We start from the raw sequence: 25361 nt of genomic DNA, 5'->3' as shown, positions 1-25361 counted from the left end.
TGGGAGTCTTGAATCCAAGGTGACGTATCTAACAGTTTAACACATGACATGGCTTATTGCCTGGCCAAGCTCTTTGGGATTATTAGAAACACTTCAGATTTTCAAAGTAGATTTCTCAAAGCAAACCATTGTCATGTTAGGACACACACAAATAGAGATTTTTTTTATTCTGCAGCCCCCTCTGTCAGCTTGCACCACTGAAACCAAAAAGCAAACTCTGTCTCTTTCCTCTCTACCATCTGTGGCACTCTCTGAATTTGTACAGTTTATTACCGAAATGGGGCACTGAAGGAGTGTAATAGGCTCCACATGACAACATTTGTTGGTACATACCTGCGGTTCTTAATCTGGGTCAAGAAATACTGCTCTTCTTTTTCAAGTTTTGGAGAATAATGCCAGTCTTAATAAAAGATTGCCTAAGACATCCTGGTATTTTGAACAGCCATTAGAGGAGTGTAAATGAGTAGTGATGAAAAAGATGGAGAGAGATATTCATAAGACACAAATAGAAATCAGATGCTTAATGCTCTTTGCTTGCCAGTGATTGTTGTGTACAGGTTCCATGTTATTTTGATAATCCCCCCGCAGTGACTAAAGTGAAACCGGTAAGCCTGGTAGTTTGAATGTAATGCTTTGTGTAAAAAATGGAAGGGGGGAGGGAGAAAAAGTCAAAATCCAATAAAAACATGCATTCTAAGTAAGATCAAAAAAGACAGTCTGGAACATGAGATTTTCTTTTGTGTTAAATGTATGCTGTTTTAAAAACCCACGTATTCTGCTAGCGTGAGAACCAGGAAGTGAGAGTGACCCAAGTGACAATATAATAGACCAAGCTACAGTCTGGTAGAAAATGTAAATGGCACAAACAGGTGACCAGGAACATGAATGTAAACCGTTTTCCAGGATGCTGCACATTCAGGCTTGCATTTCTCTCATTTCTTTTGAGCAGGTCTTTACTACAAGATATTATTACAACAGAGCTGTGAGAAGCTGAGAGCTGATAAGGTGCTGACACTGATACTGCGGTCACGAGGAGGAGTTTTTTCTTAACAACATGAAAAATACTTGTAATTCAGCCCAAAGTCTCGCAGGGTTTAATTATAGGTGGCTTTGATGTTACGCAAAACATGACTTGACTTGTATACATTGACTTCAGTACGGAATTTTTCATTTAAAATGAAACTTTGTACTCAAGACTAGAAGTCAAAAGGTGTTATTCCAAGGAGAAAGGCAGCAGCTCTTCAGGAAGTCTGTGTAAAATACCCTGTAAGTGCTGCTGAGGTGGTAAGTAGGTTCTGTGTTGACTGCTTGAAGGATGTTGAATTCCACCAGAGGCGTGGTCTGTAATCTTAGGTCCTAAAGACCTAAGTGTACTCAGCTTTCTAATGCAATGTTAAACTTGCAGGTATTTTCAGAATAACATTCCAATTACTAATTTAACTGGCATTAGCAGTTGTGTATTAACTGAAGGATGAAATTGGCTCAATCCCGTGACTCTTGCATATACCTTCATTTGTGAGGAACGCCGTTGTGGTGTTCAGGGCCGAGGTTATCAGGAAGGTGGGGACATCACCAGTAACTGAAACAGCTGCATGTTCTGTGACAGCGATTTGGGAGGAGAGGACTATGGGTGTTTTTTTACAATTAACCAACCTCTTCCAATGTCTAAACCTGAAGCTGTGGTACCTCCTGGAGCATCAAGTGGATCTGCAATCATTTCCTTTTGAAGAAAAATAGAGAAAAGCGGTTGCTATATTTAGATCTGAAGCAGATAAAAGCAGATAGAGACTGTGTTAACTAGATCCTAAACCTTAGAATACTTTAATGGTTAGGTAATGGAATAAAGGAGTCAACAATAAATACTTCATTTAAATTGGTAATATTTTGTTTTGCTGAGTAAACTAGATACTGTGTATTTTGGAAGGAAGCGCTTGCAATGTTCTCATGAACGCCATGACACGCACTGCAGTGGAGTGCTGCCTTGGGTGGACGGCGGCTGGTCTTGCTTCCCTGTCGTTTGCTTCCTTTCTGTGGTGCAATTGTGGAGTCATGTGCTGTAGTCAGAAATGGCGTGCTGCAGTCCATGTAGCTTGTGTTTGAAAAAGCAGAACAAAATTGAGGTTCGGATTTGGTTCATAATTATAAATGTGGCTTCACTGCCCGTAGTGAGGGTGTCATGCAAACAGAAGGAGGAAATACATCGTCTAAGGATTGTCATGATCTATCACAGGTCTGAGCTGTCTGTTAAGACTCCTGTTTCTAGCTATAGGATGTTTTCTTACAGCCAGGGTGTACACCCAGTGCTCTTCCAGTGAGCAGCACCATGAGCAGCCTAGAGATGGGAAAGAAAAATGCCAAAGAATTTAGCACTCACATTGGAGAATCCATTTTCAAAGTAAAACTGGTAGTTCCAAGATTTCAAAATGAATGTATCCATTTCTTGGAGCATACTGTAGTTTATATAAAGGACTGTCTCAAGTTTGATTGAAACTAGTGTGACCAGTTAAATGGGCATTAAAGTAATACAGATTTTTAAGGTGTGGAATATTAAACAGATATAAAGTAAATGTAGATCCCCATAAATAATTGTCTACAGTGACAGTTCCCTAGTTAAATACCCTAAAGCCTTTTTTAAAAAGCGAACGTGGGTCTCCATGTCCTTGTTAAGAAAATGACAGGTAAGTTTGCTATTTATGCAGTCACTGAGAACCTTTGCTATTGAAGTAAACATGTAAATGAGGATCATATAGTAATTTCTCTTTTTTGGTATAGAAAGCATGAATTTAAAAGCTCTTTGTGTATCTTGTAGTGTATGTTAAGTATAAGGCTGCATGTTCTTTGTTCAGGATGAGGCTAGAGAAATACAAGCTATAGGTGTTAAGCTTGAAAAAATTCCCTTTCCTAGTGTGCAGTCCCTTCAGGAATGAGGTTTTGTAGTGTGGAGGACATTAATGTTTTCGTTGCTTACTAGCATCAACTGTTACATTTTTGGAGTATCTCCTTTGGAGGCACCTAAAACAGTTCGGGGTCTGCCAGCCAAGCATATTTGTGGTATGGAGATCTATGACAGAGATAGCGCTGGAGGGACCAAATTTGAGCAAAATGTCAATTAGAAGGAAATTGCCCCATTATCTAGGCTTTTATCACCTTGCGTGTTTTTGTAATTAGACATGGTGGTGGTGTCTTAAGTATCTGAGGGAGGCAAAAAGTGGCTGGCCATAATTGGAATAATATGTGTGGAATCTTGCCTCTCCCTTGGCTATGCATGCTCCTGGGACCTGAACAGTTTGAAAGATGTGGGTAATAAGCACCTCTGAAATTTGCATCATTTCCTATTTAGGAACTTAATTCTAGGATACAGATTAGAAAGCTTTGGCTAGTGTAAAATATTTATTAAACTGCTTCCTGGGGAGTCATGCACAAGCCCCGACGTGATGTGGCAGCGTAGAAAGAATAAGGAGGAGACACATGGTTATATTTTTGGCTTATTCCTATTCTGCAAACTGTTTCTGCAAGAGGTGTTCTTGTAAAATTAATCTCAGTCTCTGCAAAACAGGTGTTTACAGCAGTTTCCCCTTCCAACCGTGTGCCTAACAATAGTGTGATTAAGATCTCTGTCTGGGGCAGGCTGACTTTTGGCTGCCTGTGCGTACCTGCATGAGCATGTCTGCAAGCTGCTTTTATTATTCAACAAAAAGTACATATGCAGTTAGTCCGAATATAGGAGAAATGCCTTGAACATGAGCTGGTTCTCAAGTCTGTAGGAAGGCTAGTAGACTGAATGGGACAGTTGAGGCAAATAGAAAGTGATGGCAACATTTTTAATTTAAGCAATCAGAGCATTGCAAGAACTGAATGCAAGGCTGAGCAACGTATACACTGCATTGTAAAAATAACCTCTATTATGATTGTTCTGTGTTGCTCAGTTTTTAATATGGCTTGTGTTTCTGTTATAAGCAATGCAAACCAGCCTTGCAGGAGCTGCCAGGGATGAAACTGGAGGCACTGGCAGTTGTGTCTACGCTGCTGGGCAATGTAATGTTGTGTTGGATTGCTGAAAAAAACAGGTGTGGCAAAACCAGTGTGATTCTGATTTGAAACCAGCAATAGAAAAGTATCAAATAATGCTAACACCAAAACAGATCAGCTATAGACAATCGTCGAAGGAGAACAGGGGTGATGTTATTTCTATCCATATTAGCTGGTCTTATAAGAGATGTTATCCCTGCCTACAAAGCACAGCCTTGCCTGGGGTGAGTAGGGAGTTTGCACACAGCAGAGCATTTCTTCCATGCCGCTTGTTGACTCGGGAAGGGCAAGACCATGTTGGTCCATATTCTGCTCATGTTTTCTGCAAGATGGCTTTGTAGCTGGAGAGGCTAAGGGCTTCTAACGCCTGAAGGAAATGAGGTGTATTGCATTTGGGAGCACGCTTCTACAGAGCAGCTCATACAGCACACAGGTCAGTACTTCACATAAGTGGCTTTAATATAGGGTGAAAGACACAGAGACTGTGTAATGCAGTACCTTGATATATTTGTTTCTGAAGAATCTCCTACAGCTAAAGTAGTGCTGATGTCTGACCGGAGTCAGACTGGGTAGTGGATCGTCAGTCACTATGTGTCTCCAGGGTCTTCAGCTGTACAGTCCTCCAAGTCAGGAGGAGGTAAGTTGAAAGTCTTTGGTAGTTACTTTCAATGTAACCCACAAAATCTTCATCATTCTTTCATCAAATAATGGATAAATTTTATTTTTATTCAGGAATTCTGCCTAGCTAGCTAGTGTTATTCCGCACAGGATGCAAAGATGAATTACACGTGCGAAGTACTTGTGGTTTCAGGTTGATGCTCATATGAATTGATAGTTTTGGCAAAACCTTTGCCTGTCATGAAACTGCTGATCTTCATTCCTGTGCTGTTCTTGGAAAAATAGGTTCCTAATTGATGATTTAATACATACCTCAGAGCTCATGTATTTCACATGTATCTTAGTAATACCTCAGGTACAACTTTTTAATTTGCTCTCAAAATAATTGTCATGTGATTATTAACTTTTCTCATAACTTGCTGTTTTATTAGTAGTTATGCTTCTCAAATGAAGCAGTTAGTCATGTACAAGTTCTTAAATAGCCAGGCACAATTTTATATCTGCAGTGTGCTTAAATTATTATAACTCTCATAATTGGAGTCTATTATCAATGATCATAATTTAGAAATATTAATGAGAAATGGCCCATATTAAAAAAAGCACATCAACCTTCCCATTTTTGTGTGGTATATGTGTCCCCCAGAATTTTAAAATAACATAAAAATTGAAGTTCCTCTTTTTTTCCTTTTTTTAAAAGAAATTTGCATCAAATATATTCTATTTCTAACCAGAGGAAAATAGGACTGAGATCTGGCTGAGAATTAAATCCTTAGACTTGGCAATATTAATTCTTAGAATTCCTTTATTGGCTGCATATTAAAAGAAACAGGATGGTAACAGAGCTGGAATTGGCTTCGTTTAAAGATTAAAGTTAGAAAAACAGGTGAACACAATTTCTTTATTTTATGTATTCACTGTTCTTTTCCTCTATACTCCTTTACTAGATCTTGAGATTCATGAGGTTGTGGGGGAAAGAAAGGAGGCACAGTAGTTACAGGACTGTGCACATGCTGAAGGAAGGAGAAAAAAATTATCTGTGGTCCATGAAGAAAACAGCACAGGTGCCAAGCCAAGATGTTCCCAGTTTAGTACTGTGTTAAGGACTCAGCTTGAACAACCAGGGCATGTGAGGACCACAGGCCATGTTTTGTTGTGTGCATTTAATGAACTAGCACCTTGTTACCTTTGGATATATGTAACTACCATGTGAAGGTGGTGTGCTGCTCTCAGCCCTGCAGATACGGAATTGCATGAGGTGCCCAAGCCCCTGGGGCACAGCTGTGTGCCACCCCCAGCCATCTCTTCTGTAGGGAGAGGTGGTCATGTGTGTGTTTTCTGCTGCCTCCCTTGCACCAGCAGCACAACCCACCTGACTGAAGGACAGCTGTTTCCCATCACTGCTCTGAAACGTAAGGAACACAGAAAAAGAGGGTAGGGTAGTGTAGGGTAGCGTAAGGCAGGAAAGGAAAGGGGAAAGGAGAAAGGAAGAAAAAAAGAGAAGAGAAGAGAAGAGAAGAGAAGAGAAGAGAAGAGAAGAGAAGAGAAGAAGAGAGCAGACTAAGAGAAGCCGAGAAGCCGAAGAGAAAGAGAGATAAGGAGAAGAGACTCGGCGCACTAGCCGTTCCTCGGCCGCGAAGAGAAGAGAAGAGAAGAGAAAGAGAAAGAGAAGAGAAGAGGCAGAGAGAGAAGAGGAAGAGAAGAGAAAGAGAGAGTCCGCCGCCCGCGGCTCCGGCTCTCGTCAGCTTCTTGACGGGAGGCCAGGCCAGGCAAGGCAAGGCTCAAGGCAAGGCAAGGAACAGGAAAGGAAAAGGAAAAGGTCACTTATTAAGGAGAGTGAAGGGGCTTGAACCACAGTGCGCCCTAGCACTTTCTGTTCTGTTAAATTCCAAGTAACACATCAGAGGAAAAGGAAGATCACAGAATAGAATAGAATCACAGAATGCTTCAGTTTGGAAAGGACCTTTAGAGATCATCTAGCCCAACCCCCCTGTAAGATGTACGAGGATAATTGAGAAAGAACAGGAAAACATGGCTTTGTTGCTAAAAGACAAGGCTAACGAGTCTGTTTCTATCTAGGGGTATGCTACAGACATCTTCTAACATTAACCGGGTAAACTTTGATTGACCTGGGCTGGTGAGATAGGAGTGTCTCTGAGTGAGTGTGTGTGTGTGTGTGCGTGCGTGTAATGGGAAGCATGAAATTGTACTGCATATTTTGAGAAGTAGAAAGTTCTTTTTTTTTTTTTCTTTCATAAAAGTTTCAGAAAATCTTTTGAAAATTGTGTTTGGAAATTCCTTGTTTCCTTAAGTTCCTATATATGTCCCTTTATAAAAATTTGCTTTTTTTTTTTTTTTTAAACAGAGGTGTAGGGTGAATCAATGAGGTACAGAGGTGCAATGGTTTCTTCAAGATATTTTCATTTATTTTGAGCATGTGGGGGGTGGGGCAGTTTCTGGGATCGGTATTTCCTTTGGTTTGGAGTGTTGAAACCCTGCCTTGGGAGGGATGTGCATTTTACAGCTCTTGTCTGCAGGCGATGTGAGATATCTCATGCCTGGGAACAGGCTTGTGCAAGGGCTACTTTGGCCTGACCCACCACACGTGCTTACATTGTGCTGAAGGCAGTGGGATTTCAGAAGATACCTGTTGTCTTCCTGAACTGGTTTTTCTGGAGGTGGACTGAACTCCCCACACTTTGCAAGAATCTGAACAGGAGCTTTGGAAGATTAGCTTTGGCAATCAGACTGTGGCAATTTACAGATGATATCTATGGTTTTGTCCTTTTCTGATGCATTGTTCTCTGTACTGAGAATGAGGGTGATAGCAAGTCCATTCCAGTAATAGCCAGACCCTGTCATGGGATGTGAAAGTGCATGCTAAATGAAATGTTTAGAAATTTGTAAGCACATAAGAAATCTAATTGTACAGACAAATCTTTACTGACAGGAGAGAGATAGTAAGAGTCTAATTCTAGGGACTTTTTCATTATAGAAGCACAATTTGAAATATAAAACTTGGAAATAGCATTTCCTTTCCCAAACTGTACAAATGTATGCTGCCTGTGTTCCAGGGATTCATCTCCACCAGATCAGCTCAGTCTTCAAGTGTAAGATCTAAAATGTTCTCTGAGTTCTTCCTGCTGTATTATGATCTTATGGACATTAACTCTTTTTTTTGACACTCTTATCCCAGGAAATCCTGATTACCATGAATATTCAATTTTCAAAGTGCTTAAATGTGCTCTAGGTGACCTATGGACATGATATTTTGTAATACAAATATAGTCAGATTATTTCTTCTATACAGTAAGAAAGATACCTGTGCATGCTCTCCAGTTCTCTCCCTGCTTTCTGCAGGAGAATGGAAACTTCAGGATGAGAACAATGAACAGCAGCTCTTAGAAACTGAAGAAATCTTTGCTCCTCTTGTAGGAGACCTCCATAATGGTGTCTGGATCTGTTTCTTCTTCCATGAAAAGAGCAATACAGTCAAAGAATACTGAACACGTAGAGAAGCAGATGAAGTCTATTATAACTTTGAAGTGTTGTGTTTAACCTTGCTCCTCTGATGTGCTGGTCTGCCAACTGGTTCATCAAAGTTCCCTGAAAATAACTGGTATATTGCAACTTCTTACATAAACTCTGCTTATAGACTGTCTCTCTCTAGACACTTTTCTGTCAAGTAGTGGAGAGGCACAGGCATCAAATGCTGTGCCATTTTACAGGAATGGTGCTCAGCACCAAAATTTTCAAGTATCTTCCTTTTGGATGTGGTTTGCGCTCAGTGTGTATCTGCTAGAGCTAGTTCAAAACCACTGTGTGTCAACGGTAGTGCAGATAACTGAAGCTGTACTGGGTATTAGCCTGTATGGTAAATAGTTGTAGGCAATTTTTTTTTCTGGGTCTGCCATCACAAGGCGGATGCCATGGTTATGGGGGTTAGGGCAAGGCAGGGGAAGTGGGAGAGGCTGAGCAATGGAGCCAGGTTCATCAGACTCACTGGGGCAGGCAGGGTATCTCCTTTTTGTTAGACTTTAGTCCTATGGTGGGGGGGAGCAGTAAGGTCTGTACTCTTGCAAGTGTTAATACGTAGGTAGTAATACAGAGTGGATTTAACACTGTATGAATACGTACCTCAATGACTTAATGCACTTTGCTGTTTCACTGAGATTCATTTCCATGTGGCACCAGGCACACCAGGGGAGCCCAGATACGTTATTGGGAGGCTGGGGAGAGGAGGAGGAGTATTTGTAATCCAGATACAGGGGGAAAGGAACATCATAGCATTGCTACCTGCAGGGCTGGGCGATGACCCTCATGGTTGCTGTGCTTTTGCGTGATAGCCTGGCATAGCTGTAACAATGATGATCTAGGGGGCTTCTAAATAGGGAGATGTAAGATTCAGTGACACAAGGAGTGAATCTATTCTGTTATAAAGTAGTTGAAACTATGTTGGAAGGTGGCAGTCCATTAGTAACTGTAAATATTTACTACTAGAGCATAATGCTAGTCTCTGAACCTCTTCCCCATCTTCTGCTCCAGTATCTTGAGCCAGCTGGCTGTGATGCAAATTGAGGTGCAGCGATCAGTATACCTCTGAGCAAAGACGAGTGTGTGTTTCTTTTCATAGTTTGGGAGCACATTTCTCATATGCATGCCTCTCTGCTTATTAAAGGTTCTTTAGCATACACATTTTGTAGCGAGCTGTATCTGATGTTAAAAGCTTTTTGTGTGTCATGGTTTAGCCCCTGTCAGCAACCAAGCACCACCCAGCTGCTTGCTCACCCTCCGTCCCTGCTGTGGGATGGGGGAGAGAATTGGAAGGGCAAAAGCAAGAAAAATCCTGGGTTGAGATAAGAACAGTTTAATAATTGAAATAAAATATATTAATAATGATGATGATGATGATGATGATGATGATGATGATGATGATGATGTAGTGAAAGGGAAAACAACAACAAAGAAGGGACAAGACCCAGGAAAAACAAGTGATGCAACCACTTACCACCCGCCAACTGACACCCAGCCAGTCCCTGGGCAGCGATCCCTGCCCCCTGGCCAACTGCCCCCAGTTTATACACTGAGCATGACGTCATATGGTATGGAATAGCCCTTTGGCCAGTTTGGGTCAGCTGTCCTGGCTGTGCCCCCTCCCAGCTTCTTGTGCACCTGGCAGAGCATGGGAAGCTGAAAAGTCCTTGACTAGTGTAAGCAGTACTTAGCAACAACTAAAACGTCAGTGTGTTGTCAGCATTATTCTCATCCTAAATCCAAAACACAGCACTATTCCAGCTACTAGGAAGAAAATTAACTCTATCCCAGCTGAAACCAGGACATTGTGGAAGAAAATATAAATTGTGGTGAGTTATTACTGTCCATGAAACAGCAAAATCTGGAAGACGTAGCAAATGAAATTAGGCTCACAGTATCTGGGCTTTGCTGGGAAACAAATACAGGCTTAATTAGGGATTGCAAATTGGGATACACACATGACTTCAGTATAAATCTCTGATCCTTCTGACTTGAAAAAACCCTTTCAGAGTTTTTGGTTGTAACTGTACATAAACAATAATCTGGAGCAATATTTATGGAGTATCAAGAAGCCCGTAAATTTGTCAGATAACAAACTAATGTCCATAGGCTGCCCTAAATACTTAAAAAGCTGGTATCTCTGCTGTGAAGGTAGAGATTAGATTGCTTAACTATGGGTCTATGGAAGTTAATCCTTTTATTGCTGTTCCCCATAAAATTTCAGACAACAAATTAGTGTTTTAGCAACATTAGGTTACCAATTTTGCAGGGCTGTGTGCTAACCCTTCAACAGTGTTTGCAAATTGTTATTCTTCTTGAGCGGTGAAATCAGAAAGGTCTCTGCTGACCCTAATATCTAATTTTTGCCCAAGACATGGAAAGTCTGCTGTTGGCCTGTGCCTGTGCCTTGTATCTGTGGTAGCAGAAAATCTACTGAGAGACAGCTAGTTCTTAGTGGTATTAAAAATTATTTATTATTTAGCTTTCTATGAGCACTCTTATGAATTTTTACTGGTATGTATACACAATTTTGGCAAGTGTGTGAAAAATATAAGGCCTACAAGACTACCTGCCTTTGCAAAACAGAAAATTAGAATGATTCAGCTCCCTTGGAGAAACTCTTAAACATTTGTTTGACAGTATTTTGAAAAAAATCACCTTCTCCACTATTTTCAAATAGTACGCAACTAGGATTTTTTTTTTCTTAACCTTTCATCGAGTATGAATGATATATTTAATACCAGAAGTGTATTTTTCAGGCACTCAAACAGATTTTCATATTCATTAATGAGACAATGTATCTGTGTCTCCTCCTGTTTTAGTAGACAAAGTTTGCTTTGAAGTACTGTGGAAAATTTTATATATTCTTAGTTGAGACACACACGAAGGGTATGTAAATACTGATATGGTTACATACGTGCTCAACTTCTTTTAAACAGCTGAACTGTGTACCTGATCACTTGTTATGCTTGCAAACTGTGAGCAGAGGCTGCAAAGCATGCACCCCTCTTTTGCCCCCCTATTTTTTATTGCGTCATGTCATGTATTACATGTAAGCCTGCATTCAGAATTGCCCATATTTGCTTCTGTTGTCTCTCCGAGTGGTCACAGGCTTGCTGTGTTTCAGGCTCTGTGTTTCCCATCCTGCTGTGGGGGGCTGTGAGGCACTGCTTGTGCGGGAATGCGGGGCTCGTGGTTGGCGATCCCTGCGGGAGCTGCGGGGTGGGAATGGGCTGGGTGGGGGCTCCATGCATGGGGACGTCCCTGCTCGGGAGCTGCTGCTACTTCTGGGGCTGCTGGAGTGTGGTGCCCGCACCCCTCTGGGTACCATCAGCCCTGCGCATAGGCTGTATATACAGTGGGAGCTGGCTGTGTAGGTAACAAGCGGTGAGAATGGAGTGAGTAGATGAAGTCTTCTGTCTTAGGAAGGACATCAACCTTCTCACTGACTCTAGGCTCGCTTTGATCTTTGCAAACCTTAATGCAAAGCTTGTTCATAGCCTTTGCTAGAGTGATAGTGGACTTTGTGTTAACCAGGGGTGGATGCCAAGATTGACAGTCAAATTCTGTTTGTGCCCAACCTGAATATAAATATGGCTTTTTTTCTACTTCCACCCTTTTTATACCTTTCACAGGACACAAGACATTATGATGTATGCTAGCCCTCCATCATCTTGTTACTCCCTCCCCTCCCTTCCCCCTGAAAAGTAACGAGGGTTAGAGGGGTTCAGAGAAGGACTGTTCATAAGGGGATGTGGCAGAAGGGGGTGTGCTGACTGAAATGCTGCAGGGCTGAGCAGGACGTAAGTTCAGCGGCAGTGGTGCTCAGCGGTGTCAGTGCGTTCAGCTGATAAAGTCTGACCAAACCTCTTGTAGTCTTCTTTTCAGGAGCCAGCATCAATTTGCACCTCAGTTGACCTGATTTTGATTCTCTTGGTGATAAATGCTGGGCTTTGGGTAACCACCTGTTCCTCTTTTCTGTTATAGAGCTCCAACATGGGAGGCAAACTGAGCAAGAAGAAGAAGGGGTACAGTGTCAATGATGAAAAAGCTAAAGACAAAGACAAGAAGGCTGAAGGAGCAGCAACTGAGGAAGAGGAGACTCCAAAGGAGGCTGAGGATGCCCAGCAAACCACAGAGACCACAGAAGTGAAGGAGAACAACAAGGAGGAAAAGGGTGAAAAGGATAGTCAGGTCGCTGCCAATAAGACAGAAGAAAAAGAAGGGGAGAAGGAGAAACCAGTGACCCAGGAAGAAACCCAGAAACCAGAACCAGAGAAGTCAGAGTCTGTTGTCGATGCGAAAGTAGAGCCACAGAAGAACAATGAACAGGCACCCAAGCAAGAGGAGCCAACTGCAGCCTCTGCTCCTGCTGCCAGTAGCGAAGCACCCAAAACTTCTGAGCCTAGTAACGATGCAAAAGCTTCCCAGCCTTCAGAAGCCACAGCTCCCAGTAAAGCAGATGACAAGAGCAAAGAGGAAGGGGAAGCCAAAAAGACTGAGGCTCCCGCAACGCCTGCAGCCCAAGAAACTAAAAGTGAAGTGGCCCCAGCTTCAGACTCAAAACCTAGCAGCAGCGAGGCTGCGCCTTCTTCCAAGGAGACCGCGGCAGCAACAGCAGCACCTAGTTCCACTGCTAAGGCCTCAGACCCTGCAGCCCCACCAGAGGAAGTGAAACCTTCTGAAGTTCCAGCGACTAATTCGGATCAAACCATAGCAGTGCAAGATTAAATTGGACAGCCTGTTGAAACAACCACTTAAAACAACCTGTGTCTTTTTTTTATTTTTTCAGCTATACTAACTCGTTTCAGATCTGAAATAACAAATATGTATTGCCCAGAAAGAAAAGGAGAAAAAAAAAAAAAAGAAAAAATGAAAAGGATGTCCCTTCAAGTTGGGAGGGAGGGAGGGGGGAGAATCCAAATAGTATTTTTGTGGGGAAATATCTAATATACTTTCTGCCAACTTGACACAAGTCCTGGATTTAAAAAAAAGAAGTAAAATAAATGGATGTCTGAAAGTACAGCACATCTTTTGTATCTGAACTGCTGTAAATGCACTCCACCAGTGTATCAAAATCTTCTTTTTGTTCCGTAATGGGGTTTGGGAGTGATGCGTTTGATTCTGCCCACTGGGTTTGTGCCAAGGCAATCAGATCTTTATGAAAGCAGTGTTTCCTGTGGTTTTTTTATTTACAGCCTTTCTTATTTTGATATTTTTTTTATGCAGTGGATGAATGCCAACTTTCAGACAAAACCCACTTAGCTGTCCACATATTTCTCAATGCCAATCCTCCAATTCTTCCTCTCCAAATATTTTTTGGGAGTAAAAAGCATTCTCATCCTACTTAGCCTACCTAGATTTCTCATGACGAGTTAATGCATGTCCGTGGTTGGGTGCACCTGTAGTTCTGTTTATTGGTCAGTGGAAATGAAAAAGTCTGCGTTCATTGCAGTTCCAGTTTCTCTTCCATTCTGTGTCACAGACACCAACACACACTCATTGGAAAACAAAAGAAAAAACAAAATGTAAAATGGATGCATTGAAATTATATGTAATTGTATAAATGGTGCAACAGTAATAAAAATTAAATAATTTAAAAAATATAAAAGTGTAAAGACTGATTAAATCTTCACTTTTACCCCTTGGGAACTAGATGAAGGAGATCCTTATGCTCAGAGAAGAAGTGTTACATCTGGGGCTGCTTACTCTCCTATTTATAGTGAAGTAGACGTAAAGAAGGAACCATTAACTTCATGATCCTAGAAACACGCTGCCATAAAGTCCTACTTCAACAGCCACAAGCATTCACAGGTGATGTTGGAAGAAGTGGCAAATGAACAGCACATCTCACGCATGTTTTATCCCAAGCAAAGTAGAAATGGCTTTTGCCTGCCTTAACATGTGAAAAAAATGCTGTCTTGCTATTTTAAAAAGCCAGAGGCATACTGACTGGGTTTTAACTGGGAATAAGACAGTGGATTTGATAAACTGATCTTTTAAAATGAGGCAATTAAATTTAATCCTAGTCCTATTAAAATATTCCTAGTCCTGATACACTTTGTTCTTTTGCCCATTGCCATTGCGCAGGAGATGAATCGCAGCTGCTACAAAAGGCCAATTCGGTGTATTTCAAATATGGGTAACCTTGTGTAGCTGAGCAGAGTTTAGCCTAGCATAAACAACTTTTTTCAATAGTTTTGCCTGTTTGCCCCATTTCTATTCAGCAGAATGGCTGAATAATTGCAGTTTCTGCTGAGTGGTGTCCTTGCTGGATACAGATAATGGTTTCATTGTAGAGCCCAGGATTCACAAAACTGGTTAAAGAAGTGTACTTGGTCTGCCCATCAATAAGTTCTTAGGCTGAGCAGAAGATCTGAGAAGTGGGCAATGGTAAATAGAAACACAGCTTGTACACATACCAAAGGGATGAGTGGACTTGTATTTAGTAAATAAGGGAAATGGTGTTTTAAAATTAGATAAATTATTTCACATACTCTCTCCCCATGCAATGAGGATGATTCAGTCTACAGATTTCCAGAATTCTTATTCTTTATTTTATTCAGGAATATGAGGTTCCTATACCATGCTGGGGATACTGATGGGCAGTCATGCACCCTTTGAAAGCTTACTGGAACAGACAGGAGTAGTTCTGTTGGGTTTAGATCAGTTCATTCACTTATGTGAATCTTGCACCACTATCAAGTTTTTGCATCCTTAATGGGAAGGAGTCGATTTCATGCATAACATGTCAAAATAAAGTGGATTCTTTTGCACAGAGAAAGGTCAGCTGAGTACACTGGCTTAAAAAGAAGGCAGGCTTTTTTAGATTAAATAGCTGAAGTACTGCAGGGGGCCAGGCAGATAACACATGTGCAGTGGTTTGCCAAGCTTTGTGCATATATTGCTGTCACAATCTACAGCATCTTTGTGTGGCCAAGTCTGTGGCTTTCCTCCAAATCTGTAAGAGCCATCTGCCATCATTTCCCAGTGTAGATGTGTCCTGGGAAGGGAGAACTTCTGTCCACAACTCCCCCATGAATTTTCATGAGACGAGTCCAGCACTGAGAGGAGGAGCGCAGGGATCCTGCAGTACTTTGCGGTGACGTAGTACTGAATTGACCCGAAGCTGATGGGACTAAATCTGCGCTCTGCCTTTGGGCTGGAAGTGGCTGCCGATGGATAATAGGTATGTAACTTGTTTACTGGGGTAGTATGAGAATGTGCCTACTAACAATATCACACCTTGGGTAGTATCACACCCATTCAATTTCAGTACAATGTTCAAAATATTGCTTAATCTCTATTACTAAAATAGTTTGACCATCAACACATGCCTTGTTCTCCCCTGAGCTTTCTTTAGTTCGCACACTTAGAGCTGGTGAGAAGATCTTGAATGCAGTCGTACTTTAATTCTTTGTGGCAATTAAAAATACCCATGTTCTCACCAGCTGTACCCAAACCAAGCAGCCTCTGCAGCAGTTGACAGCAAACTCTTAACACACATGCGGCAGTTCTCACAACCTGCTTGCTGATGGTAGTTTCTTCCCGACAGTGTTGATGGTGCAAGGGAATGTTATGCCCCGTGTGGCTGGAAATCGCTAGCACATGAGCAAAGAAATAAGCATTTGTGTTTGAGAAGCTGAGAGGCAGAGCAGCCAAAGACTGATGCACTTAAGTAAGTGTTCAGTATTCTCAAAAAATAAAAAGGGAAGTTGGCATATAATGTTTTTAATTTTTTTATTAATACAGGGGGCTGCAAAATGAGCCTTGTCATAGTAGGTAAAATGCTTAATATGTACCTGTTGGTTTAGTGTGGATTTGGTAGTGTAGGTTAATGGTTGGACTGGATGATCTTAAAGTTCTTTTCCAACCTAAACGATTCTATGATTCTATGATAGCGCCAAGGCATTCTGGCTTAGGCCATTGCTCCACAGTGCTACTATTCTATACCTACATATGCAAGGAAAGAAATCATCTCTGTTCAAAGAGCTTATGAACTAAGCATATATGATTAAAAGAAATATGAAACATGCTGCTTGCCTGAAGTGGCATAAGAAGAGGTTAGAGCCTAGAGCCCTGCTTTTCTTCACCTCAGTCCAGTATCTCATCTCCAAGATCCTATTTTCTGAGTTATAATCTTTAATAACAGTAAAAGTATGCTAAGGGTACAGAGCTAACAGGCATGTTAATGCTTTCAGCGTAAGCACATTGCAGATAACCTCAAAGGACCCAGCCCTTTTGTGAAAGCGTGCCAAAGGAATAGAGAAATTCAACCCTGGGAAAGAACCTTTGCTATTGTTTAGAGGCCCTACAGAGAGATGTTTGCAAGGTCTCCCTTGTTTTGCCTTGGAGACTGTCAAGAATCTGTTGCTCTCCCTTTGGCAATAGGGAGGTCAGTGCCATTGGCTTTGCTCACACTTTGCTTGCGCTTTCACAGCATGAGAAATACAGCTGCTGTTAAATGTACAGCAACTTAACCTTTCCTTTTTTTTTTTCCTTTTTTTTTCTTGTACTTGAAATGTACCTGCTGGCATTTTTATAATGACATTTTGAGACGGAAAAACAGCTGAAGTTATGCTAAAATATTCATGATTAAATAACTTCCTAGGAGCAATGCTTACCACTTGCCCTGAAGTGGGTTTCTGTAGACTTACTTATGCATCCATACAGAATAGACACTTCTGTAAAGAAAGAGTAAAATAAAACATATAGGATGTGTTGGTGTCTTATGTGGCAACATTTCCTAGGCATGTGACCGTGTGACTGCCTGTGCCTAAACAGTCAATGACTTCCCAATTTCTACTGGCGCTTCCTTTGTTCCAGCACTTAACTAGGTGGTCTACCTGTTCTCTGTCTCACCTAACAATTGCCTTCTCCAGATCGGCTTGAACTCCAGCTTGATTCTAGTGTACTGAATTGAGCTTGAAGCAGTGGTTGAATCAAGCCCTTGTCTTGCTTCAGAAGCTTCTTATCACTAGATTGCATTTCTGTGAATTTATCCTTATTTAGCCAAACTGGAGAGCATGTCAACGAAATACCTCAGATTTGTTGCCAGTGCTGCAGAAGGCATTTTCTCACAGTGCATTTCTTCAGTACATCTACTTTTACACTTTCATTGCTGTCTCATTGCACTAAATTCATAGTCTTTAAGGCTATTTTAAAAGATTTTTTAAATGCCAATCCCTTGGTTTGCTCTTTTTTTTGGCCACACATTTTTTCCGTACCAAACTCTTCTGTCTCCGCATTTACCCTGAGTCTGATTTGGTTGACTTCCTGCCTTTCATTTGCCCTTTTTTTACATCCAGTTTTATATTTAACCTCCTCACCATATTTCATGCAATATGAATGCATGTTGGCTCTTAAGCAGACAGATTTGGAAACCATGGCCCTCCAGTCATGGGAAAAACACGGCATAAGGAACAGCGGCATACATGTGTTTTCCTTCATTGCTGTGAAAAAGAGTCTTCTCCGGGACTGGCAGGTCTTTACTTGCTGCATCTATCATGGTGGGCTTAATCTCTGGCCACAGTCAGGTAAGCAGGAGGAGGTATGCTTAGGGTTTTTTTTTGCTGGGGGGAGAGGGAGGGAAAGAGTGGATGTTTCAAAATGTGGCCACAGGAATTGGGACACAGGGCTTATGAAACAGTCTTTTTGTTTCCTGGAGCAACACTATTGTACGTTAACTGGCTACCATAGGGTTACCAAGTCTCTCCAACTTGTCAAGATACTTGTCTCTCTTTTAGCATATATGCTTGTGTAGGCAATAAATATTAATTCCAGCTCTTACTCTTATGGCTGTTTAAATGTATCACCTCCATCTTCAGCTGGCCAGTAGTTTAAGATTAACACTTGGTAAAGGTGGACATTCAGTCTCACTTGAGAATTAAACAAATCATACTGGGCTCAATGCAAGGACAGAATAAAGCTATTCACGTTAGGAGGTGGAAAAGTAATAGAATTCAATTTTTTTTCATCCATTCAGTTCCAGCCAGTTCAGAAAACCAGTGTGAAACAGGAGCCTGTCCCTAGATGGTCTTTTCACCTTGGGAATGGGGCAAAGCACATAGCTGCCAGACTGTAAGTCATACTAGCCAAAAAATGGAGAAGGTCTTTAAAAATTAACAGCCAGTACCTTAAACCTTAAACCTGAATAGTAGGTGTTTTAATCACAGGCTACACAGCCCCCCTGAGAAGCTGGGCTACTAGAGATACCCAGTGTGGCTGGAAGCCAGCTGCTGAGCTTCTGTTCTATCTATTCCAGTGGCTCTCATTTCTAGTACTCCTTTTCCCCTAGCCCTGTTTTATTGGCATTCTACCAGTTTTAGGTTTATTATGTGTTAAAGAGAATAGTGTGCTGTAATGACAGACCATACTGATGCTCCATTAATAGCATTTTTCTGGCTTTTAATTATTTTTGTAGAATTCTGGCATTACTTGCAGGATTCTGGACTGGGACCATAAAAACTTATATGTTTACCAAGTAGAATATGAATTGATCTGGTGGGAAGGAGAAGCTGAAAAAATAATTATATCATTGGAAATTGATGTGAGTCTGAAAGAGCAAAGCCTTTATTCTGCAATGGTCTGGGGTTCTCAAATGGCTCGCTGTAAGCTAAAAGACCCTATGGAGATTTCAAAAGTTATCACATGTCAGTGCGCTGAATGTATTGTTGGTTTAAGCTCTGCTGCTCTGTCCAATTATCTGAACTTTGTCAGCTGCACTTCATTTTTTTATTTTTTTCAAAAAAGACAGCATTCCTAAGCTAGCATTTTTGTTTCAAAAGGCGAACAACAGTAGCTCATAATGAGTATGTTGCAAAGGAAAATTTCAATCCTGTTAAACCTTGAATAACCTTTCCCAGTAGAAGAAGCTCTAACACTACTTAGGAATCTTTCCCAAAGAAAATGTTTCCTTATAGCCAGTTTTTTAAGGACGTATTCATAAAAGCATACTTTTATAGCATAACTGTTGATGATAAGCCAAATGGACAATCTAATGGAGTCTGGTCACACATTGCAGGCTAGGAAAATAAAACCTGGAACATGGGAGGCCAGTCCATCAGCTAGCAAAATTATTGATTCATATCCACTGAACTGTATGAAAATAATTTTATTTGCAGTTATTCCATATAGATCTGAGAAAAAAAAAAATAGCAATAGAATGTCACGTTATAGTAACTAGCATTGAATGATTGGATATGAGACAAGCTGTTAACCTTAGTGATAACCTAATAACAGACAGATTTGGATTTGAATTGAAGCAGTGTATGAATACTAATTAGGAACGTAATGTAAGTTCTGAAATAGTAAATTTAAAGTATTTATTCAAGACTTTAGGTAGTCAGTTTTTATGAATGTTTCACAGTGTTTCTGTGAGACAAGGAGGACAACATCAGGATTAGCATATTTCTACATAAGCATGTAGAAAGATTAGAGAAGATGTAGAAAGATGTAGAGAAGAAAAATTAGTGATAGCAGGGAGGAGTGGTATATACTTTCTAATAGGTGTTAAATTTAAACTGGTTCATTGTGCTGCATTTAAATATCTTGGCCTTGATTTTTGCCTTGCACCATATTTTGGTGTTCTAGCTTAGTTGTATCACACACATGTTGGACCAGACTTTTGGATGAGATTTGAACAGCAGCTCTGTTTTCACTGCACTGACACTATTTTTTTAGCCATAGCTAACCTAATTTTATGCCAGTTTTTCTAGCTTAATCTGCCAGGACCAACATGGCTACATTAGTGGGGATCTCAATAGGTGATGACCCAAACTATCAGATGGGCCTTTACCAACCAGACTGAGCTGCGTGCTATCGTATTGCATCTGAGCTCCTTACCTCTGGCTTTGAAGTGTCCATACCAATGGAAAGCACTGGGAAAAGCTGTCAGTGGATTTTAATGTGCATTGAGTGCCCCACATCTCACTGACCACCTCTCTTCCCCTTACTCAAAAAGTAAGGGCAGCTGATACATTCTACCATGCTGAGCCAGAGAGTGCTTCTCAGGGTCAGCTGCAAGGCTGAAAACTTGAAAAAAACTGTACAGTTCGCTGGTCAAGATAAGCAGAGAATGAAAAGCAGAGTCTTTGAAAGTATGATAGTTAGCATGAAAGTGATGTTTAACTTCATGGTAGAATTAAGGTGACAAAGACATAGGCTGCATCCTGAGAAGAGCAGCACCTTACAAATGGGATCACATACAGTATTGTAGAGGAGGAAGCTGAGTACAAAAATGTAGCTACCATGAGAACAAACACTGCTTTTAGGCAAAAGCAAAACTTGCAATGATTGGAGGGACATCCAGTTTGGCAGCAAGACATGTCCACTGTTGCAGCCATTTTTAGAGAAGGGGTAATATTTGAAACCTATTCAAAGAGATGTTTTTGTGTGATGCTTACATTTCTGAGACTTAGATTACAAATACAAGAAAATACATTTTAGTATACTCAATGAAATTTTGCAACAGCATAATCAAAACCTTTCTACAGCAGGATGTAGGAGTGTAAAAAGAAATGAACTGTGGTGTCAGTGAAGTACAGGTTCCTAGCTAGAGTGCTGAATACATGCGATATTTCTAATAAAAATGAGAGGATGGGATGGAAGCTGTGCCCACAGTTCTACACAGCAATCACAGCTCATTTTCAGTGAATGAGAAGTCCTGTTTTAGTGATAGTATCATGAGATACTGTCAGATCCAATGATACTATCAATTCAGATCCAACTGCAATCAATTCTAGTCATAATGCTTCAGTGTAGATATCACTTTTTTGAAGGAGCAACTTTTATGTGAATGGCTGTTCCATTCATTTTATAACCTTGCTGTCCAGCTTGAAAATCCCACAATGAGTTTGATGGCATTGAAAGTTATTCTTACTTAAGATTTATTCTTAATCTCCTGCAAGCCAGTGACAGAGGATAAGTGTAGATAGAGAAGAGTCTGCTATCTGCTATCAAGGTCAGAGAAGCATTTGGGATGAATTCACTTGGAGGGGGAATGTCAGGAGAAGATTGCAGTCAACATGCAAGGCCAGGATAATGACTTTCAGAGCACCACTTTGAACGAGTATGGAGACAAGGCACAGGCTGAGAGTCTGCACTAGTCAGAATGGGTTGCAGGCTAGTGATGTTATACAAAAAGACAGTAGAGGGGTTTTGCCTGCATGTGAAGGCCCAGAGAAAGTCATGCACTACTAGTCTTTTCCCTTTCCCTCCAGCTCTCCCACATTGATATTTACTTCCTCCTGCAGACCTAACCTTCCCTTCAAGGATCTCCTTCTCATCCCTGAGATATGCTTTAGTCGACAGGCAAGGTTTTCCCAAAGTGGCCAAAGCACCAATTTAAAAGGAACGTGACACATACCATGTCTTCCAGAGAGCTCCTGTGCTTCTGGAGAGGTTTCATGTACAGCTTTGCCCTTCAAAGCATCTTGTATGAAACAAAGCTGTACCAGCTCACCTGGTGTCTGAAAACAGCATGTGTCTTACCCTGTTACTGTGTAGATTTTCTCCACTGTTTTATCACTATGCAGATACAGGTGAGTGTGTAGTGTTTTGGTACTTGCCTAAAACAACAATGGTCCTGTTAGCCCAGAGAGATCATTTTACGAGCAACTTCTCCAGCTACTTTATGTGCTGCCAGGCCCAAACTGACCACGTGGGTAAGGAGAGCTGCCCACCTTTAGCTCACCAGGACTGCAGTGGGCTGCAGGTGGGCTGCCTCTCCCTGCCCGCCAGCTGCTCCTTCCTCCACCTGGGGCATATCTACACCAGTCTCCTGCTAAAGAGACTTGGTTTGGAGGACAATAAATCACCTGTGGAACTGCCCTGGGGGAGCTTAAGGATGGGGAGGAGAACTATTTGTCAGGAATTACATGGATATGGTTGCATCTCCCTTAGGGCAGGGGAATGGGGAGCCCTAAAAGACTTTGAAAGTCAAAGTCTTTCAAGTTTTCTATGGTTTTGTGATAACCAGAGATTGTCCCACTGTTTTCCTTCACCTGAATAAGTAAGAGTTAGACTATATCTTCTTCCATGGAATAATAATTCACTCTACATTGCCTTCAGCAGGACTAAGGGCGGTACAAGGTACCATTTGGTCTTAAATAAATCCCACAGTGCTGTACTTCAATAGCTGCAGACTGTTACTCTGGGATACTGAGTATCCCCTTTTTAAATGGATTTTTGAAGTGTTGTCTGAGTGCCCAGAATGAAATGTTTCTCAATTTTACTTTACGTTTTCCCCCCTCTCTTACGATTTCATTCCAGCCATTCTTTTGTCCACCAGGACATCAACAGGCAAAACTGTTTATTTTTTCCCACGTACAACAATCAAACCACAAATGAGAAACAATAGCATGTGTTTTGGTCACAGCCTTCCTTTGGCTATATTTTCGTAGCAGTTCAGTTCATGTCAGCCTGCTATAGGCAAGGACCATATTGCTATTTCAATTGGGCAAAATCATCAGTTGTTATAAACTGGCTTGGGGATATGCAGATGTCCAGCAGTGGTGAGAATTTTCTAATGTTTGTATGCTTTAGCTAAAAGTGCAATTCACAATGAATCTCTGATGAAAAGTGCTAGTAGCCCTGCAAACTCTCAGAGTGCTGTCTGTGCAAAACTGGGTGAGGCTTTCTTTTAAGAAGTACATCTGCTGATTTGGCAGAATTGGACCAGCAAATTGTAGAGATGAACTGGATAAAAATGACCTGGAAAATCCCTGCCTCATGTACAGTGCTGACTGCTGAGCAATCATTGCTGTTCTGTGCTTTTTCCTTCGTGCTGGCCTGTGCATAGATATGCTAGTACTGAGTTAATTCAGAGCTGGGATAGGGAGAGGAGAAACCACAAATTTGTAAACTCCCTTTTTTTTATCCTTAAGAGAAAATTATTTTCTAAGCCTTTCATTTTTGTTGTGGGGAGGGAGCAATGAGATTAGAAACTGAAGCTAGGTCAGACTTTCTCAAGTCCTTGTGCATCTCCACACAGCCATGTTTGGGCACTTAGAAGCTGCTCAGAAGTGATTCAGCCATATGCGTAAGAGTAGTTAGATCCATTTGAAACTCCAGAACTAACAATTTCGAGGATTCTTTCCAAGCCTTTCCAGTTGAAAACTCCATAGGTTTGTCTTCCTTTGTACTCTGTCTTGACACCTGGCATCTATTAACACCTAAACCTCAGAGCAAAGTATCTACAAAAACTGCTGGGTTTTATTTCAAAAGTCTTGCGAACCACCACAGTTGCCATGCTCCCCCCACCTCTCTGGTCTTAGTTTGGCCAAATTCGTCTACATCTTAGTGAACTTAAGGACCAGACTGCATGTACAACTTGCTGTGATTTTAGCCGGGGTAATTATGCTGTTCAAATAATCATTAAATCTATTAAAATGAAGGAAAAAAGAAAATGAAAGATTTGTTCAACTGGAGCAACTGTGTGTTGGTAAGATGCTTGAGTATCTTTTTCATAATAAAAACTGGAACTGCTGATTAATCAGCCATACCCTTCCACAAAATCTGGACTGTTTATTCATGGGTGGTTCCCAAAGATTCAGCTCACCTGGTATCTGAAACCAATGGGTGTCTTACCCTGTTACCATGTAGATTTTCTCCACTGTTTTATCACTATGCAGACACAGGCGGGTGTGTAGTGTTTTAGTACTTGCCTGTCTCTATTTATAATACTCCCCCACAGTCCTTAATCTTTATTGAACAGCTTTATCTTTTTCAAATAAGAACCATGAGTTTCTTACAGAGTGTACAATTGGACACATCATAAGAAGTTACTGAATAACTAATGGGAGAGCTGTGTTCCTTGAACCATTGTATCAAACTTAAACACAGAAATCAAAAGAAGAGAGCTCCTTTTTCTCTTTCTGATACAGTTAACAAAGAGCTAAGACAGGTGAAATGGCAGTGTGGTTTAATTTTTTTTTCCCTCTGGAAAGTTATGTTTTCAATTCTCATAATTTTCTTTTAGGGAAATATTCCACACTTCTCCTATGTGTAAAGTATTTGGCATAACAATTGCAACTGTTCATTATGCTCATTTTCTGCACTCATTGTGCTGAAGTGATGCTATTTTAAATCATTAAATGAATGGAACTATATGATATGCACTTTGACAACTTTCAGTCTTGGACTACAAGGTATATTTGATTAGCTGATTTCACTATGGAAGATAAATGGCAGTATATATACTCCCATTACATATAGCTATTACAGTGGGCCCAGTCATTTTGTTTATTGTGTGCAAGTGGAATGCAGTGGTGTCACATGGTAAGAGAGATCGCTCCTGCTATGGCTGATAACACAGCCAATCACAGATAGGACTACTCTGTTCATGAGTTTATGTTTAATGAGATATTTTTGCAACCTGGGACAAAGACAAAACAGTTTTTTAAAACTTGCTACCCTGGATTTGCTTAGTTTTAAAGCAGTTCCTAAGAGGATAATCAGAACAGTTCCCAAGAGATGCTGGAGGCTTGGGGGCAGGGAGTGGAAAGATAGGAAGAAAAAATATTTTTATTTTTGATTACTTTCTTACTATGCAACATTTGGCAGTTTCTTTACAAACATATTTCTTCTTAGGAGATCACTCTTTTATCTTTAAGTTCTTAGAGCCTGAAGCTTTCTGTAGATGTTCTTAAATGCATGATCTACGCTTAATGAAGGGAAAAACAAGATAGAAGTTTAAAAAAAATGCCCTCAGTCTAAAAAAAAGCGTCAAATTAGTCTGAAACAGTTACACCTCGTTCAGGCTTCAAGTGCATAAGCAGTAATGAAGCAGATAAAGAAATAGTGTGCGTTACAGAGTGACAGTCTAATTCACTTTGTTTTTGGAAAGCCAAACTGAAACAACACAGCCTTGTCCTGGACAAGATATCTGTGCTGTTCATTATAAACTGCTCTTCTGAAATCAGGCATGTGCTAGTTATCCATGTAGCCCACTCTTCCTTCCACCTTCCCGGTCTTTAAGAAGCTAGGCAAGTTCTTGGTTTGCAGCCAAGCATTGTAGTCTGGCCAGGCAGTGTCATCTGAGGGAGAAAAAATGTGATGTGGTTGCTCTGGCATAACCATTAGTATAGCTGCTGATAAAACAGGGAGAGAAATAATGCTGGTGAGATGCAAAGCTTAAAAGCTTATGTTCTCGTGTATTTGTAATAATACTAACTCTATTAAGT

General features: G+C 40.9%; 1 protein-coding gene across 1 annotated transcript in view; it reads left to right on the top strand.

Annotated features, from left to right (window-relative positions):
• The window catches only part of BASP1 (brain abundant membrane attached signal protein 1), a 52391-nt gene extending 39336 nt beyond the window's left edge, over positions 1 to 13055 (top strand). Inside the window, exon 2 of the mRNA XM_075705818.1 lies at positions 12166 to 13055. Within this exon, the coding sequence (XP_075561933.1) occupies positions 12175 to 12909 (735 nt within the window). The 5' untranslated portion in view covers positions 12166 to 12174 and the 3' untranslated portion in view covers positions 12910 to 13055. The remainder of the gene's footprint in view (positions 1 to 12165) is intronic.
• The last annotated feature ends 12306 nt before the right edge of the window (positions 13056 to 25361 follow it).

This window comes from Pelecanus crispus, chromosome 2, assembly GCF_030463565.1.
Source record: "Pelecanus crispus isolate bPelCri1 chromosome 2, bPelCri1.pri, whole genome shotgun sequence".
Classification (NCBI taxonomy): domain Eukaryota; kingdom Metazoa; phylum Chordata; class Aves; order Pelecaniformes; family Pelecanidae; genus Pelecanus; species Pelecanus crispus.
This window is presented reverse-complemented; position numbering and strand designations above follow the sequence as displayed.